The 17228-nt window shown below is 46.8% G+C and overlaps 1 protein-coding gene and 1 pseudogene across 1 annotated transcript; both read left to right on the forward strand.

The window, feature by feature from the left end:
• Nucleotides 1-683: 683 nt before the first annotated feature.
• Nucleotides 684-1440, forward strand: LOC129669022 (nucleophosmin-like; annotated as a pseudogene).
• A 2794-nt stretch (nucleotides 1441-4234) lies between these two features.
• Trim31 (tripartite motif containing 31) lies at nucleotides 4235-16759 on the forward strand. The gene is made up of 9 exons (XM_055597091.1): nucleotides 4235-4311; nucleotides 4470-4935; nucleotides 5865-5960; nucleotides 8917-9147; nucleotides 11701-11723; nucleotides 12216-12331; nucleotides 13507-13581; nucleotides 14104-14145; nucleotides 15886-16759. Exons 2-9 carry the CDS (start codon nucleotides 4528-4530, stop codon nucleotides 16410-16412), a joined length of 1518 nt encoding a protein of 505 aa, XP_055453066.1. The 5' UTR covers nucleotides 4235-4311; nucleotides 4470-4527; the 3' UTR covers nucleotides 16413-16759.
• The last annotated feature ends 469 nt before the right edge of the window (nucleotides 16760-17228 follow it).

Raw genomic sequence — 17228 nt, forward strand, 5'->3', positions numbered from 1 at the left:
CACACACACACACACACACACACACACACACACACTCACTATTTTCTTTAAAAAAAGAAAGCTTTTTTCAGTTCCAAACAAAATAGTAACCTATTGAACTAAAGCAGCGGTTCTCAACTTCCCTGATGCTGTGCCCTTTAATACAGGTCCTCATGTTGTGGTGACCCCAACCACAAAATTATTTTTCTTTCTCCTTCATAACTGTAATTTATGAAGGAGCAGTGTCTCAGTTCCTAAGACCACCAGAAACATGTGTTTTCTGATGGTCATGACTCAGAGGTTAAGAAATGCTGAATTAATGAGTTTAATTTCAAATGAAAAAAACAAACAAACCTATACCTAGATTTTTAAAGGATTGATTTAAAGACGAGCTTCAGAGCACAGGGGACTCTTTGAATTCTGCTTGTTGACTTATGATAAAACACTGATACCTCAAAAGAAAATCTCACAACACACCTTAGCAATTGCAAGAGGGATTTGACAATACACAGATGAGTGACATTTTGTGCTTGATAGAAATTTTAAGGTGGGTCACTGCCCAAGAAAAGTTAAAATGCCCTGACATCTCATGTGAAAACTCTAACCAGGCTTGGCTTGATTCCATCCTGCGTGTCTGTTCTCAGGAGCAGTAGGCAGTTTTCTTTGTCTGACTTCTCTCACACTGAAGTGTGTGCTTCTGCCTCATGGAAGACTTGATGAGCACAGACACGAGCCCTCATAGGCCTCAGAACTACCTTTTCGGTTGTGAACTAAAGGCTTGCAAGGAATATCACTTTAAAGTGGGTAGTGATGAAATGAGCACCAGCTTTCATTAAGAACGGTCAGTTTAGGGGCAGGGGCAAAAGACAAAATACATCGTAGAGGCAGAAGCAATGCTCTATGAAGGCAGCCCAACTAAAGTAACACTGGCAACTGTGAAAATGTCTGTACAACCAGCAGTTTCCTTGGGGGCTCTGAGATGGCACCCCCTGTGGTCTTAAGGTTGCAGTATGGTTCAGGCCTGTGCTCATCAGTGGACAGCACCTTGTAGCTGTGGGGGGAGGTGCTGAGTCAGAAGATGAAGATGAGGAGAATGTGAAACTCTTAAGGATGCCTGGAAAGTGACCTGCCCCTGGAGGTGGTAACAAGGTTCTGCAGAAAAAAAAGTAAAACTTGATGAAGAGGATGAGGATGATGAAGAAGAGAATGATGATTTTGATGATGAGGAAGCTGAAAAGTTCCAGTGAAGAAATCTGTATGAGACACAGCAGCAAAAAAGTGCACAAAAATCAAACCAAAATGGAAAAGACTTAAAACCATCAACACCAAGACCAAAGAGTTAAGAGTCCTTCAAAATACAAGAAAAAACTCCTAAAATACCAAAAGTTCCTAGTTCTGTAGAAGACATTAAGGCAAAAATGCAAGCAAGTATAGAAAAAGTGCATTGAACATTCCTGGGCACTACTGTAAGTTAAGCCCAACGACGTAGAAAGAGGAAGAGGAGAGAAACAGATATAGTCCATACTGAGTGCCATCGACAGTCCAGACTGAAGTCTCCTGTTTGAATCTCAGTCCCCTTTCCTATTGGCCATCCATGTCCCCTTGCACGCTGGAAGCGGTCTCTTGTTTTCTTAAAGCATTTTTCTTTCACTCCTGTGAGGCAGAGAACTTTGCTGCTTTCTACTACTTGTGCATATGCCTCATCTCTTTGACCATGCTTTAATACCTTTATATCCTTAGCTGCTCAATAAATCTTTAAATGAAAAAAAAAAAAAAAAAAAAAGCAACTCTAAACAGGAGCTGGAGAGAAATAGCCGTTTACAGGGGCAGCCTGTACTCTTAGGCACTGACCATTTCTTCACCCCTGTTTTTGTTTTATGAGACATGGTCAAGCATAGTTCATGATAACCCCGTAAGCCTCTAGCCTCTACTCCTCAAGTGGTGGGATTGCAGCCTTAGGTTGCACATTCTAAGTGACTCTGAAGCAGGGTAAGTTTCCTGGACAACAGATATTAATGGTTTAGAGGTGAGACTTAAGTGAAATACTATGTACAAAAGAAATGTGTAAATTAAAAAAAAAGATTCAGGGTCTGGAAGTCCAGAATAAAATAGGGAGGGTGGGGAATAGTCACCCTCATTAGGCATTCCAATTGCCATTATTTCTTAAAGCACTAGACAAACAAAGCAAAGCTCACCTGAAAATTAAATTCTGGGAGCTATAGAGGTGGATCAGGGGTTCAGAGCATTTACTGCTCTTCCAGGGGAACCAGGTTAGATTCTCAGCACCCAAGGGGCAGCTCACAGCCATCTGTAACTCCAGTTCCAGGAGATCCAGATGCCATCTTCTGGCTTCCAGGAGCATTGCATGTGGTTCACAGACATACCTACATACAGGCAAACTATCTAAACTCGTAAAGAATTTATTAATAGCAATACATTCTAAAGATAATAATTTTAAATTAAAGAAATAATTTAATTTAAAAATAACTTAAGCTCTGCCTCTATCTGACAGCTGAGTGTGAATGCAAGCTACACAACCTACACAGATGTCTGGTTAAATTCAACCAGAGAGCAAATCAAAGTGAAAGGAAGGTGTTTCTGGAGGGTTCGGCCTTCAGCAGTTGCTATAATCAGAGCGACCACTATACTATGAGTGAACGCCTTTGGGAACGAGAGGAAGTGCTGCTGACATTTATATCCGAACAAAAGCAAAGTCAGGACTGTCTCTGGCAAATCAGAATGAATGATTATTGGGGCTATCGCCGTAAAATCACCCACACCCTGTGCGACCTGGTAATGGCCTTACACGCATGACTCGCTAGCTGTGGTTACCTGGACACGTTCAGGCCAGTCCACATTCCGGCCTGGACGGCCCCACCTCACACTGAGGGGCGCTTGGCCGTTGATAGCTGTGAGGAAGGAGAATTCTTTTCGCTGGGGTTGTGGCACTGTAGTGCCTGCGTTCCAGGCGATGGGCCCACACCATCTGTATGTGGTCGGTTCTAACTGGACTCTGTGCGGTTTTCCCCACCCCTGGACTGTGTGTTATAGAGATAAATAGGGAGCCAGGCGTGGTGGCACACACCTTTGATCCCGGCACTCAGGGAGGCAGGGGCAGCGAGTCCAGCAAGCCAAGGCTACACAGAGAAACCCTGTCCCCTGTCTCAAAAAACCAAAACCAAACCAACAAAGAATAAAAAACAAGAACATAAACATGAATAGTGGCTGGAGAGATGGCTTAGGGCCCAGAGCACTTGTTTGGTTTCCAGTTCCTACATGGGGACTCACTAACATCTGTAATTCCAGTTCCAGGGTATCGAACCCCTCTGCTGACCTCCACGGGAACCAGGCATGCGCATGGTGCACATGCCTACACACACACACACATACCTACATACACACACACACACCTACATACATACATACAGGAAAAACAGCCTTATACAAAAATAATCAACTATTTAAAAATATAAATAGCCGGGCAGTGGGGGTACGCCTTCAACTCCAGCACTCAGGAGGCAGAGGCAAGTAAATCTGAGTTCAAAGCCAACCTGGTCTACCCAACAAGTTCCAGATCAGCAAGGACTAAACAGAGAAACATTGGCTCAAAACAAACAAACAAACAAACAAAACAAAAACAAAAACACCCCAATATGTATGAGAAGAAAAGGCTGGAGTTGGGAGGGGGCATGTGGGAGGAATCTGGGACGAGTAAGATGAGTGATTGGGATATGGATCAAGATAGAATGTATACATACATGAAATTATCAATGATTAAATGAAAGTCTTTTAATTTAAAGTATCAAGCAGCAATTAATGCTCTGGGAGACCATGAGCAGAAGGAAGGGGACTAGGTCGTAGTGGGACTAAGAGAGAGTAATAGAATACATGTGAGATTAATGTGGAAGGAAGGACAAGAACTGAAGTGTTGAGCTACAGAAGAGACCTTTGTGACACTGGCTGGGACTTCCCTCGTCGAGAAGAAGGCCACAGGGCAGGCCACCTGGAGGTCTGAGAAGTACAGAAACAGGGAAAGAAACAGGCTGGCTGAAACAGAACAAAGGGGGGGCACCATAGACAGGGAGGAAAGCCCAACAGAAGATGGGGTGGGGGAGGCAGATACACGGGGCGGGGTATGAGGTCGGGGTATAACACACCTTCCTGAGGCTGCCACACCCCAACTGCAGCTGAGCGGACTTTGATGCCTTGTCCCTCTCTTCTCTGAAACTGCTTTGGAAAGATCAGTTTAATTAGTTCAAGGTCCAGGAAATTTGCTCTCCTTTATAGACAGCTTGCAGCCACAGTGTCTGTTTGCTCTTGAGTGACATTGAGGTAGGACTGACCATCTGTTTCCCTCTCTCTACAGTAGTCCCCATTTCAGTTTCTTTTCTGTCATTCATTTACTTAACCCCCTCTTCATCTGTCCTTCTCTGGTCCTCCCCCTGAGAGACTCTTCAACCTCTGCCTCCTGCTTCCTTTTTCCTTCCCAGCACTGGTGTCTGCCTTGGACGTGTGGTTTCACATCTCAAATAGCCCTGCTGCTGCATCATGGAAGGCCAACAGCAGAAACTGCTGGAGGAAGTGACCTGCCCCATCTGCATAGACATTCTTCGAGAGCCTGTCACCATTGACTGTGGTCACAACTTCTGCCTGCAGTGCATCGGTCAGGTTGGGAAAACGTCAGAAAACATTCAATGTCCTCTCTGCAAAGTCTCTGTGAATAGGAATACGTTCCGGGCCAATAAGCTGTTGGCTAGTCTTGCAGAGAAAATCCAGGCTATGGATCCTGGTGAGATCCAACGAGAAGGGGAAGACACAAGGTGTCAGAAGCACAAGGAAAAGCTGCATTACTTCTGTGAGCAGGATGGGTTGTTCCTCTGTGTGGTGTGTCGGGACTCCAAGGACCACAGATCCCACAGTGTCACCTTGATAGATGAGGCTGCCCAGAACTACCAGGTAGGCACTCGGGCCCTTCTCTGTCCCCAGCCCAGCAGAGCAGAGTTCCCTGGAGACACAGGAGCTGCTGCCAGCTCCAGCTGATTGGCTCCTATTGCCACACTTTTGTACTTGAATTGGCAGTTTGAGGCAGGCCCAGTGGGCTCAAAGAACTGAGTTCTGGAAAGTGCCAGTCTATAACCAAGGCAAGGAGAAGAAGAGTCAGAATGATACTTTGGGGCAGGTGAGATGGCCTGAGAGCTTGGTTGTGACCCTTAGGACCCACATAGTGGAAGGAGAAAGTTGTTTTGATCCCCAGGACATGCAAGATAAAAGGCGAGAACTCACTCCTGAAGCGGTCTTCTGACACACACACACACACACACACACACACACACACACACACACACACACCTTGGCACTCTGCTATACTTGCACACACAATTGATAATATACTATTTTTTAAATGCAAATTCTATCTCTGAAGGTCTCAGAGATAGACCTTCTATCTATCTACTGGTTCAAGTCCAGACTCCTCAGTCTACTTACAACTTTCAAGAAATCATTTTTCCTCTCCCAGCTGGCCACTGCTAATTTCCAGAGGAGGTAAAGCAGGGCCTGGGACAGCCAGACAAGCCAGTGCTCTATCTACCACTGAGCTTCATCCCCTGAATGGTCCTAGCCTTGCCTCTCTGTGGGGCCGATGAAATCTATCTCTTAAAGAAGATGGTAGGACAGACGAGGGGAAGTCTTTCTCTGACAAAACCAATGTGTCATCCAAATGTCATCAGTAATATTTTCTCAAGTCACTAAAGTTCCATTTCTTTCCATCACCCCCCTTGCTCCTAGTGAGAGAAAAAAGGGGGCTGCTAATAATGACATCAGCACCCTGGGGTATCTTCCCTGCCTCCCAGGAGGCAGAGCCTGACTGAAGCACCTTCTCCCTACAGGTGCAGATTGAGTCACAGTCCCAGGATTTGAAGCAAAAGGACAAAAAAATAATTGAAGAGAAGAAGCAAGGTGAAGGAGAAATCCGGGTACTCAGGGTAAGAATACTCGTTCCAAACACTTTCAAGGAAACCGAGGCATCTCTGCTGACACTCCTGGCCTTCCTTACACCAAGCAGAACATAGTCCTGCTGACAAGAGGTGAGGGGCAGAGCAGAGGGGGTGGTGCCCAAGCCGTGCCCCTGAGCTGTGTTGACCCACTGCCTGGGTGCTGCACCAGTGGACCAGGAAGTCTGCTCCTCCACCCACAGCAGGCTGTGGCTCGCCTAGGCCCTTTCTAACTAGAGACTTACACAGAAAAACAAAAACAAAATCAAACAAACAAACCCACAGAGTCTGTGACACCGCCAAAAATCTCCACCGGATTTTGTTTGCATTTTTTAAAGGTTTGTTTTTATTATTTTTATATGTGTGTATGTGTCTGTGTGATTGAACGACATTTATGCACAGATACCGGCAGAAACCGGAAGAACTGGAATTACAGGTATTTGTGAGCTGCCTTACCACGTAGGTAAGACTTTCAGGTAGACTGGAAGGGCAGTAAGCATTCTCAACCCCTGGGCCAACTTTCGGGACTTGTTGGTTTGATTGGTTGGTTAGAAGAGAAAGGACCTCTTTAGACATAGACCTCTGTAGAATTAGTTCTGGATGGTGAAGGTGGTCAGGCTCCTTGTGAAAAGGCCAGTCTCAGTCATTAGGATAGGATATCTAGCAGAATGGCAGCAGCAAATGGCAAATGAGCAGGATGAACAGGCAGCCTTCTTTCTCTTCCATCTGTCTCCTCGAAACCCACCCTCCCCTCTCTCTCTCTGGGATCTGGCGTTTATTCCCTCTCAGAGTCCTCAGAATTCCACTATCTGCAGCTGGCAAAGACCACACCTCTCTCTGAGTGCATGAGGCTGCTGCCAGCTGGCAAAGAACACGCTCTACATGAGGCAATGATCAGCTGTGGATAAACTAAGGCAGTCCCATATCTCACACTTGGGATTAAAACAAAAATGTATTTACATAACATGAGTTTTTAAAGACACCAAAACTTCCACTACATGACCCCCTTTTGTTTAAAAAATGGCTTTTTCTAACATTAATAAACTATACAATAAGAACAAATATGAGAATTATCAGGTAATAATTACATTTACAATGTCCAGCCCATTTGTATTTGGCAACCTTGGAAAACTATTCCACTATCTATCCTTCCCTGGTGAGTCCAAAGTTCTGTACCTAAATCACTTTCTTCTAACTTACATTTATCAACCAAGAAACATCTTTTTAGACTTGAAACATTGTCTTAGTTCTTAAAGAACTAAGCTTAATTTAGCAAGACTATAACTATCTAGTCTTCAACCCCATCAGAGACTTTAGAAGGAAATAATATTACCTAAGTATGTAGGAAGCATAAAGCAAGCAGCTTCCAGAATTATGGAAATGACAGAGACAGCTGACTGCCTGGACAGCCACCAGAGGTTTCTGCCTCCTCAAAGCCTCTTCCTCTCCCTCCCTCCTCTCCCCGTGCTGGTAGTTATACTCTCCCAGAGTCCTCAGAATTCCACTCACTCCATAATTCCCTGGCTGGCAAAGACCCTCCCCCTCTCTGAGCTGAGGCTGTGATCAGCTGTGGATAAGCTAAGGCAGTCCTGTACCCCACACTTGGGACTACAGCCAAAACATATTTACATTACATAACTGAGTTTTTAAAGAAACCAAAACTTCCACGATCGTTTGTTGAGACTGTGGCTCAAGCAGTCCAGGCTGGCCTTGGCCTCCTGAATCTCCTGCCTGCATTTCCCAGTGTTGAGAGTGCAAAACTGTGCACCAGCACATCTAGCTGATGTCCTTGAAGGTAAATGAAAGCACCCGCCTATATCTGTGAATGCAGGAAGTGATTTAGTCTCCTTGCCTTGCCTTGCCCGCAGGCATGGCCCAGAAGGCTGTTATAAACTAATCTCAGCATAGTCATCAAATATGCTTAAAGAGTAAATGGTGCTAGGTAGCAGTGCACACCACTAATTCTGGCATGCAGGAGGCAGACTCAGGTGGATCTCTGTGAGTTCAAGGCCAATGTGCACAGAAGAAAGTTAATTCAGAACATGGCTGTACTGGAAAGAAATCACATCCAAAGATTTTCCAGGCCTGTGTGATCTAGCTGCCTTAATTCAGGAGACAGAGGCAAGCAGATCAGAGATCAGGGCCAGCCTGCTATAGAGCAAGTATCAGGTAAAGAAAACCTTAAGTCCAGGCATGGTGGTACACAGCTTTAATCCCATGTTTAAAAGTGGTGTCTAATTGAGAGACAGAAAAGGTGATAATTGAGAGAAACAGTTAACAGAATAGGATACACCCAATTCTTGGGAGAAAAGAGAGGAAAGGGAAGCTACTTATGGGGCAATGAAGAGAGAGAGAGAGAGGAGGCAGTTTTACCAGGACAGTAACAGAAAGACAGGTTACAAAGAGAGAGAACTCAGGTGAAGACCAGATGAGCCAGAGAATGAGGAGGAGCCAAGACATTAGAGCAGATTGCTAGAGATAGTTTGAGGCTAAGCAGAGCAATTCAGAGACCAAGAGAAGAACCCAGACTGAATAGTCTACTTGGGAGAGGATCTGAACCAGAACAGCAGAGTTGAACCAGCCAGCCCAGAGCTCAGTAAGAACAAGAAAGGGTGAACTTATTAAGCAGTAAGTCTCAGAGGCTGAAAACGTTCTAGGCCTAAGTTAGATGGTATGGAGGCTTCCAGGACTAGGCTTAGTTAGCAGGAGGCTGTAGGCCTCTGAGATGACAATTAAAACAGGCAAATAAAAGTTCCTTTTACAAACCTGTTGTACTTAGTGAGTTCTACGTTACCCAGGACTATATAGTGAGACTTTCCCTATAGACAGACAGACAGGCAAACAGAAAGACAGGCAGGCAGATAGAGGATAATGGCTTGAAGGAGGCATGGAAACCCCCCCCCCCGCCATGCCCATCTCATCTCTCCATCCCTCCCGTTGTCCCCAGGCCCAGGTACATCTGGAGAAACTAAAGATCCTCGAGGAATTCAAGCGCCTGCATCAGAGCCTGGACGAGGAGGAGCGTTTTCTCCTGTCCAGGCTGGACTGGCTGGAGCAGCAGGGAGCCAAGCAGTTGGGACAGTATGTTTCCGTGACAGAGCAGCAGCTCAGCTCCCTCAGGAAGCTCACTAACTCCCTGAAATGTAGGCTACAAGCACCATCCATAGAGCTACTGAAGGTGAGTCCTTTGGGAGCAATCTCTCTCTCTCTCTCTCTCTTTCTCTCCCTCTCTCTCTCTCTCTCTCTCTCTCACACACACACACACACACACACACACACACACACACACTTTCTGAGAGAGAAAGAGAGTTGAGAATCTGTGTTATATTGCAGTCTAACAGCTCCTAATACCTGGCTCCTCCACGCCCTTTGTCACCTAAATCTAAATTTTGAGAAGCTCCTACTACGCCCTGGAAAGATATAAAAGTCAGATTCTTTCCTTCGTTTGGGAGATTTCCCCAGTCCCTTCAACCCCGGCATCCATCCACCACCCTTATCTTTCTCACTTTAAGCAATCCCTTTTGATAAAGATCCTCTCCAGGTTTTAGAGGGAAGTCTCCCCCTCCCCATAAGGCTCCATTCATTTTGTCTCTGATTTAATGCACTGTTCCTTTCTAATGCTTTTCCACCCCAAGGCCCCATGCTAACCATGTCCTTTCTCCTAATAAGCCTCACGTATGAAGTGTGGGTTATTATCATCATTACCTGATTCCCCGAACTAATCCGCCAACTCCTGCTCTTCACCTAACCGAACAGTTCTAACCTGTGCAGTTTGAACAACCCTTTCACACGGGTTGCTAAGACCATTGGAAATATCAGATATTTGTGTTATAATTCATAACAGTAGCAAAGTTACAGTTAGGAAGTAGCTACAAAAACAATTTTATGGTTGGGAGTCACCACAACATGAGGAACTGTATTGAGGAGCTGAAGAATTAGGAGGGTTGAGAACCAGAGCCCCTCCCATGGCTCAGGGTACTAAAGCAGGAAGATAGTTGCTAGTGCAAGGCTACATGAACAAGGATCAAAACACTGTCTCAACCCGCTGGCCATGTCATCTCACACCTGTAATTCTAGCACTCCAGAGGTAGGAGGATTTCCTGGTTCACTGGAGTTCGAGGCCATCCTGGACACACACATGTGCACGCACACAGGAAAGAAAGAAAGGAAGGAAAAGAAAAAGAAAGGCAGTCATACAAAACTTAGACGTTTTTGTTGTTTGAGACAGGATTCGTGCAGCCTGAAATGTTTAGGTAAGCAAGGATAACACTGAATTCCTGATCTTCTCCTGTGCTGAGACTAGACATGAGCTGCTATACAGCTCGCGTATAGAATTATAACATAGGACGCATTTGCCACTTAGAAATATACCTCAAGGCCAGACAAATGACTCAGTGCGCAAAGGCACTCACCACTAAACCTGAGGACCCAAGTTCCGTCCCCAAGACCCTCATGGTGGGGAGAGCAGGGCCAAATCCCACAAGTTTTCCACTGGCCTCCACCTGTAATGCCAGCTCCAGCAGGGCTGATGTCTCTGGTCTTACAGGGACCTGCACTTACATGCATATACCCACACACAGACACACATATACACACAATTAACAGATGATAAAAATAAAACATTTTACTAGTGAATCTTAAAAATAAAATATAATAAAAAGAAATATACTTCAAGCCATATTTCTAACAGCTACATTAAAAAGAAAAAAAAAAAGAATCAGTTATAGTGGCATACCTTTCATTACAGCATTTGGGAGGCAGAGACAGGCAGTTCTCTGTGAATTCAAAGTCAGCCTGGTCTACATATGGAACTCCAGGCCACGCACAGCTACCTACTGAGACCCTGCCTTTAAAAAAAAAAAAAAAATCAGGATAAAAGCACTTTCAATAAGAACATTTTATTTAACCCAGTATTCCAAATGTAATCATTTCAGCCTGTTTAAACATATTAATGAGCTATTTTATATTTTTGAGTGTTTTTTGGTTCTGAATCTTTCAACTCTAGTTTATATCGTGCATGCCTCAATGCAAACGCTAAAGCATCGGTTATTGAGGGAAAATGTAATTAGTCCTACTAAATAAATAAAGCTGTATTTAACTGAAAGGGCATTTACAATGCTTCAGTTTTTAAATTTAGATTTAAAATAGTAAAAATTAATTTTGGAGAATGACATAATAGTACGCTCCTGCCATTTCAGTGCTCAGGAGTCAGACAGAAAAGAATCATTAATTCAAGACTATCCTTGGCTTACAGAGAACTTGAGCCAGCTTGAGCTACATGAAACTGTCTTAGGAAAAAAAAGGGGGAATAATGGAACAGCCAAGGGCTGGGATTACCACACCTAGTTTCTGGTTTTCCTTTTTGTCTCGTTCTGTTTTCTTTGAAGAGTCCCATGAAGCACCTTCCATCCCTTGTCCTGACACGGCCACCTTGAGTTCCATATCAGAGGCAAAATCCATCTCCCAAATGTTACTCTTTATTCTCTCCTCATTCTGTTCCTCCTGAGGTTTAAACATTGTCCCATCCATAGCGGGAGTTTTGGGGGTAGCATTCCAGAATGGGCAGGAGAGAGGAGAGAAGACGGAGATTAGAGGAGAGAGAGACAGAGAGCTACAAACACAGAGGCAGAGAGAGAAGAGAAAGGAACAGTGTCCTCCTTCTGCCTCCAGCTGAGAACCCCCTCTCGGGGACATAGGCAAGCTCTGAAGTTGTTCTCTCTTTCTCTTCCAGGACATCAAAGACATCTTGAGCAGGTATGATGGGCATCCCCAGTGAACTGCGCTTTCTGGTTCACTCACATAAACAACATTTAGCATATATCCAACTCTGTTCACATCCTCCATAACTCGGCCATAAACTTGGTCCCTGGGTAAAAGCACAGCTGTTGTCCCCACATACCCGGCTTCTTTCCCAGCTCCCCCTGCACATTCCTCTTGATCAAGTGGATGCGACTCTACCTCCCTACCCACTTTCCCTACTCTGCATCCATCTCCATTTCTATGTTTCTTCAGGTCTGACCTCTCTTAGTCCTATATCCCCAGTGCTGGCCTCCTGACACTCAGCTTACACGCACAGCTCGGGACCATATTCCTCACTTTGTCTCCACTGCAGGAACCCATATCACAGGCTCTTCCTGCCTAGAGGACAGGAAGATAGCGTGGACTCCATCCCCTGAACTAGTGGACAGGGAGATAGCATGGATTCCATCCCTTGAACTTACCCTTCACATCACCATGTCTTCACAGGAGTAAAGAATTTAAGTTTCTCAACCCAACCCCAGTTCCTGTGGGCCTGGAGAAAAAAAGCAGTGACGCTAAAGCACGACATGAGTCCATCACAGAAACCCTGAAGGAATTCAAAGGTGAGGGTGGCTATTACCTCCTGTGCTTTCCTGCCTCAGGGTGCTCTCCATCACTGCCTGAACTCCAGTGCGGGCCCCTAGGCCTCCCAGAAGCCAGGCTGGATGCTGACGACATTCAAAGCATGGTAGAATTCCTCCTGCTGTTGGCCTCTGCAGGTTTAATGTACCCAGGGTGGAGCCCAGGGCTCTGTGTTTGTTTGACCAGCCTCGGGGCTACACCCCCAGTGCCAAAGCTCAGAACCGTGGTGAGCATGCGGTTAGACTGGTTGCTGATGGCCGCTTGTATGCCTGGGCACCAGAATATAACATTCTCACAGGTAAAGAATACACAGTGACTCTGAAAGCCTTAGAAGAGAGCATAAAATACGGCCATGAAAACAAAAGCAAACAGAAATACAGCAACAAGACATTTCTGAGACAGAATCTCACCGTGTTGCCTAGGGTAGCCTCTTACTGAAGAGCCCAGAGGGTCCCCCACTTCAGCCTTCTGAGTACCTGGGATTCCAGCACCCAGCACTGTGCCCAGGTGGCATTAACCTTTTACTCTACAAGCAGAAATGGCAGTATATTTTTTAAAATTCTGAGCTAATCGGTTCTTTTTTAAAGTTTATTTATGGTATTCGTATGGGTGTTCCGTGTGCAAGTATCATGAGCGTGCCTGGGCCCACGAAGGTTAGAAGAGGGTGCCAGATTTCCTGGGATTGGAGTTTCAGTGGCTGGGACCTGAGCCTGGGCCCACTGATTAAAAGTACTGGCCTTTCTCCCCTGAGCCGTCTCTCCAGCCCCACTTTATTTTCTTTTGAGACACTGTGAATAGCCCAGACTCTGGAACTCACATATACTGGCTTAAAAGTTGTCATCCTCCTGTCTTAGCTTCCTGACTGTCAGCATGCCCTGGTCTTTTACATTTTCAAAATGGTATCTAGAAAATTCAAAATTTAGTGGTTCATGTTTGTGGTTCCTAAAGCGTTTGCTCTGCACAGAGCTGCTTTGGATTGCTGCTGTGGGGAGGCCCTGGGGCCATTCTCCCTCCTTGGTGCCATCTGGATTCACTGACACTGTGAGAGAAACCCAGCCCCACCTCTCCCAGCATTGGCAATCAGTGCCTCGATGTGAGGTCCTGTTATCTGCTTAACCTCGGTGCACTCTCCATTTTCTTCACTCTCTCCTTACAGACAACCTGAAGGCTGAAGGGAAGAGAGATAAAAGCACATTCCTGGACAGCCTGAATAAAGAGGAAATGGAGAGTTGTAAGTGTGAGCTGATCCTGTGCTTTGAGGAAAGTGGGAAATACAAAAGGGGGGGTCTCTCCTTGAGAGACTGAGAAGGGGCCAGGTGTGTGTGAACACCAATGGAGAGCAAGCTTATAGAATTGTTTTGTTATGTTATATTTAGATAATCATAGTGACACCCTCATTAGTTTAAAAGGTCCTTTAAACAAGTGGAAATTTATAAATTTATTTCTTCATTGCACAAAGCTTAGGTGGACACAGCTCAGTCTATGGTTAGAGCTGACCTACTGGACCTTGCTGGCTTAGCACAGCTGAGGAGCTCTGACTACTGACACAATAACCTGTGATGATGTCATCTAATACAACAGCTTATGATGATGTCATCTAATACAATAGCCTGTGATGATGTCATCTGAGGTGGTTCAGTTATGAGGGTTACTAAGGTAAAAGCCAGGTTCAGTCGCCAATTCTCATTATGCCTTTAATATTTGTACTGTCTTGTTACCAACCTGAAATTTGTTTTCTCTCTCCAATTTCTAGGGCGCCTGTTACAGAAGAGTAACTCAGTGTTGCCCACCTCAGGTAGGGCTTCTGCCTGGCACACTAGTCTTCCTGCAGGGAAAAGAGGGCCTCCAGGTCTCCAGGCAAACTGTTCACACCTCAGCTCTGATACAGCAGGGAAAAGATGGAGACCAGACCCCAGGAAGAGCATCCTAGCCAGCAGCACACCCCGCATGAAGGATTGCTCCCCCGAGAGACACAGGAATAAGCAAAGAGCAGACAGATGAGTGAAAGACTAGCCATGGGAGAGCGTGAGAGGAAGGGCTGTGTGATTGTGCAGATGTCAGGTGCCAGAGACGGCTAGATGTAGACTAGCCATGGGAGAGCGTGAGAGGAAGGGCGTGATTGTGCAGACGCCAGGTGCCAGAGATGGCTAGATGTAGGGCGAGAGGCAGGCCTCTCTTCTACCTCTTCTTCCCAAACGGTACCTCCTGGGAAAGGCCTAGCCTGCACCAGGGGACCCCTAGTGCGCGCCCCCTGCTGTTCGGTCCGTGTCCCTCCTGCTGCCCCTGGAGCTCAGCGGGACCTGTTGCTCTACTGACCTCTCTTTTCTCCTTTCCTGTCTTCAGATGCACCAATAAAACTGGGGCCCTATTCCATCACCTTCCACTTCCACCCTTTGTGGGGCAACTGCTTCAGCATTGCTCTGCAGCAAAGCACAGCCCCTACCCTAGGTTCCTGGAGGGGCTGGCTGTGCCCACTGCTCTGGGCCCACCACAGACAGCCTCTAGGGGACACTCAGCAGATGTCTCACTGAAGAGTTGGGAGAGGTGTGGGCTCTCTCCTCTGGATGTTCCCTTTCTTCTCTCTCCTTTTTTCACGTTAAATATTTTCTTTTCTTGGTATTTAGGGTGTGTGTGTGTGTGTGTGTGTGTGTGTGTGTTTGTGTGCAATGGAGGTAAGAACCACAGAGTACAGGTCAGAAGTCTATTTTATGAAAACTATTCTCTCCTTACATCTTTACGTCAGTTCTGGGCTTTGGTGGTGACTATCTGTACCTGCTAAGCCATCTCACCAGTCTTTTATTGTTTTTTCTCTCTCTGGATGGTGTGTGTATGTGTGTGTGTGTGTGTGTGTGTGTGTGTGTGTGTGTGTGTGTACATGTGCCTATGTGTGGAAGTAAAGGACAGCTTGGGGGAATTGGTCTCCCACCACGTGGGTTTTCAGATTGCTTCGGGGCAAGTGCCTTATCAGCTGAGGCACCTCCCACACCTCAGGGACTCCATTTTAGAAAAATTAGACTGAGCCCTGACCTCTCATAGTAGCCCCAACTGTTTGCCATTTGAGACCCAAAAAATTGGGAACTGGAGAAGAATGCCCTCATTGTTACAAGATCCAAATTATTCAGGGCCTCCTTGTGAAACGATTCCACCACTGCCCTGGGGGAGCTTACCTCTGCACCCGCAGAACAGCACCTCATAAAAACAGGGCTTAACTTTGCGGCCTGGGATGGAGGAGGGTGGGGAGAGGGGCTGGGGAGAAGTGCAAGGAATTCGGCACAGTGGCCCTCTAGGGAGGTAGGCCTGGAGGATGAGGAGTTCACAGTCTTTCTCAGCCACACAGTGGGGGTCAGCGCTGCTTGGGTTACCTGAGACCCTTTCTCAGAAAACCAAAACAGGCAAGAACAAGACTTCTCTGGGAACATGGGCTGGGATTTGAAACAGAAATTCTGCTCCAGCTGCACCACAAGAAGCTCAAAAGCAGGGCACAGGAGGACTTGACACAAGCTACCCCTCTTTCCTCTTCTTTATTTTCCCACAGTCCCTGTGACCCTGGATGTCACCTCAGCTGACCCAGGCCTCACCTTTTCTCAGGATCTAAAGAAAGTGACCTTGTACATCGTTGGTGGAGGAGCTTCGAGTACGCAGTCAAAACCTCGACCTTTCTACCCTTTCCACTGTGTGAGGGGCTCCCCAGGCCTCTCCTCAGGCCGCCAGGTGTGGGAAGCACAAATCCACGGGCCCTCGGGTGGGGCGTGCATGGTGGGCGTGGCCACAGATCTGGCTCAAAGGTCCCAGAGTCAGAACTTCAGCGCAGTGAGCTGCATCTGGGCACTGAGGATCTCAGCCTCCGGATGCCAGCCGTTCACCAACTGCAATGCCCGGGAGAACATCCGGGTCCATCTCAGGAGAGTGGGCGTCTACGTGGACCACGACAGTGGGGAGGTCGTCTTCTACGATGCCATCACCGGCAAGCATGTCTACACTTTCCAAACCTCCTTTGACCGACAGGTCTTCCCCCTCTTCGGGCTCCAAGCGGCCTGCAGCCATATCACCCTGAGCCCCTAAGGCTGCTCCCTTGGGTGCCCCGCAGTCTCTTCCGCACCTACCCCTCAGGACAGGCGAGGGATGCAAGCGGCGGGGATGAAGCTTGTCCCTTCTTGGGCACCTCTTTCCCCGAGTGGAGAAGACAGTCGAAAACCCCCAAGATGAAACACAAGGTTTTTCAGCTCTGCGCTTTGTAGCAGAGCCCCCTCTTTTCCTGAGACCCGGAGCCAGAGGCCGTGTGCAGCCAGCCAGGCCTGTGCAGCCAGATGAGGACAGTCTGCAACCAGGGTTGCAGCGTTCCGACATTTCAAAGCCATGTGTCGTCCTCGACGACTCTGTCTTCAAATTAAAAACAAAATTGTGAACCACCCTCCAGTCTGATTTAAATTTCTAATTTTGCGTCAGGCCACATCCATGTCCTCGGCTTCATCTGTTAGCACTGGCATGAGTTAAGTGATAGCCAGGGCAGCCACACACGGCATGCTACATTTCACGGCTGAAAATTTTAATTTATTTTACATTTCTGCAGCGTGTGTGTGTGTGTGTGTGTGTGTGTGTGTGTGTGTGTGTGTGCGCGCGCGCGCGTAAACCCACACATTCTGGTCCCCTGGGAAGGCCGAGAGATGGCTACTGGAAGTCATTTCCTCTTTCTACGTTGTGGGTTCGCTGGCAAGTGTCTTGCTGACGGGTCTCACTGGCTCTGTCCTCATTCTTAGAAGGGAATGCACACAGACATGCCCTTGTTCCACCCTCCCCAGAATTCACACAGCCATGCTGCCCTGGAGCCTCTATGTGACTTCGAACTCCGGAACTTTCTTCTGCCTACCAAGAGCCTAC

The sequence above is a fragment of the Psammomys obesus genome, unplaced genomic scaffold, assembly GCF_907164565.1.
Source record: "Psammomys obesus unplaced genomic scaffold, mPsaObe1.curated_primary_1811, whole genome shotgun sequence".
Classification (NCBI taxonomy): Eukaryota; Metazoa; Chordata; class Mammalia; order Rodentia; family Muridae; genus Psammomys; species Psammomys obesus.

Coding starts and splice junctions, on each gene's coding strand:
- Trim31 (XM_055597091.1), top strand. CDS start 4,528: ATGGAAGGCCAACAGCAGAAACTGCTGGAGGAAGTGACCTGCCCCATC. Junction 11,724..12,215: donor ATCAAAGACATCTTGAGCAG/GTATGATGGGCA, acceptor ATGTCTTCACAG/GAGTAAAGAATTTAAGTTTC. Junction 13,582..14,103: donor TAAAGAGGAAATGGAGAGTT/GTAAGTGTGAGC, acceptor TCCAATTTCTAG/GGCGCCTGTTACAGAAGAGT.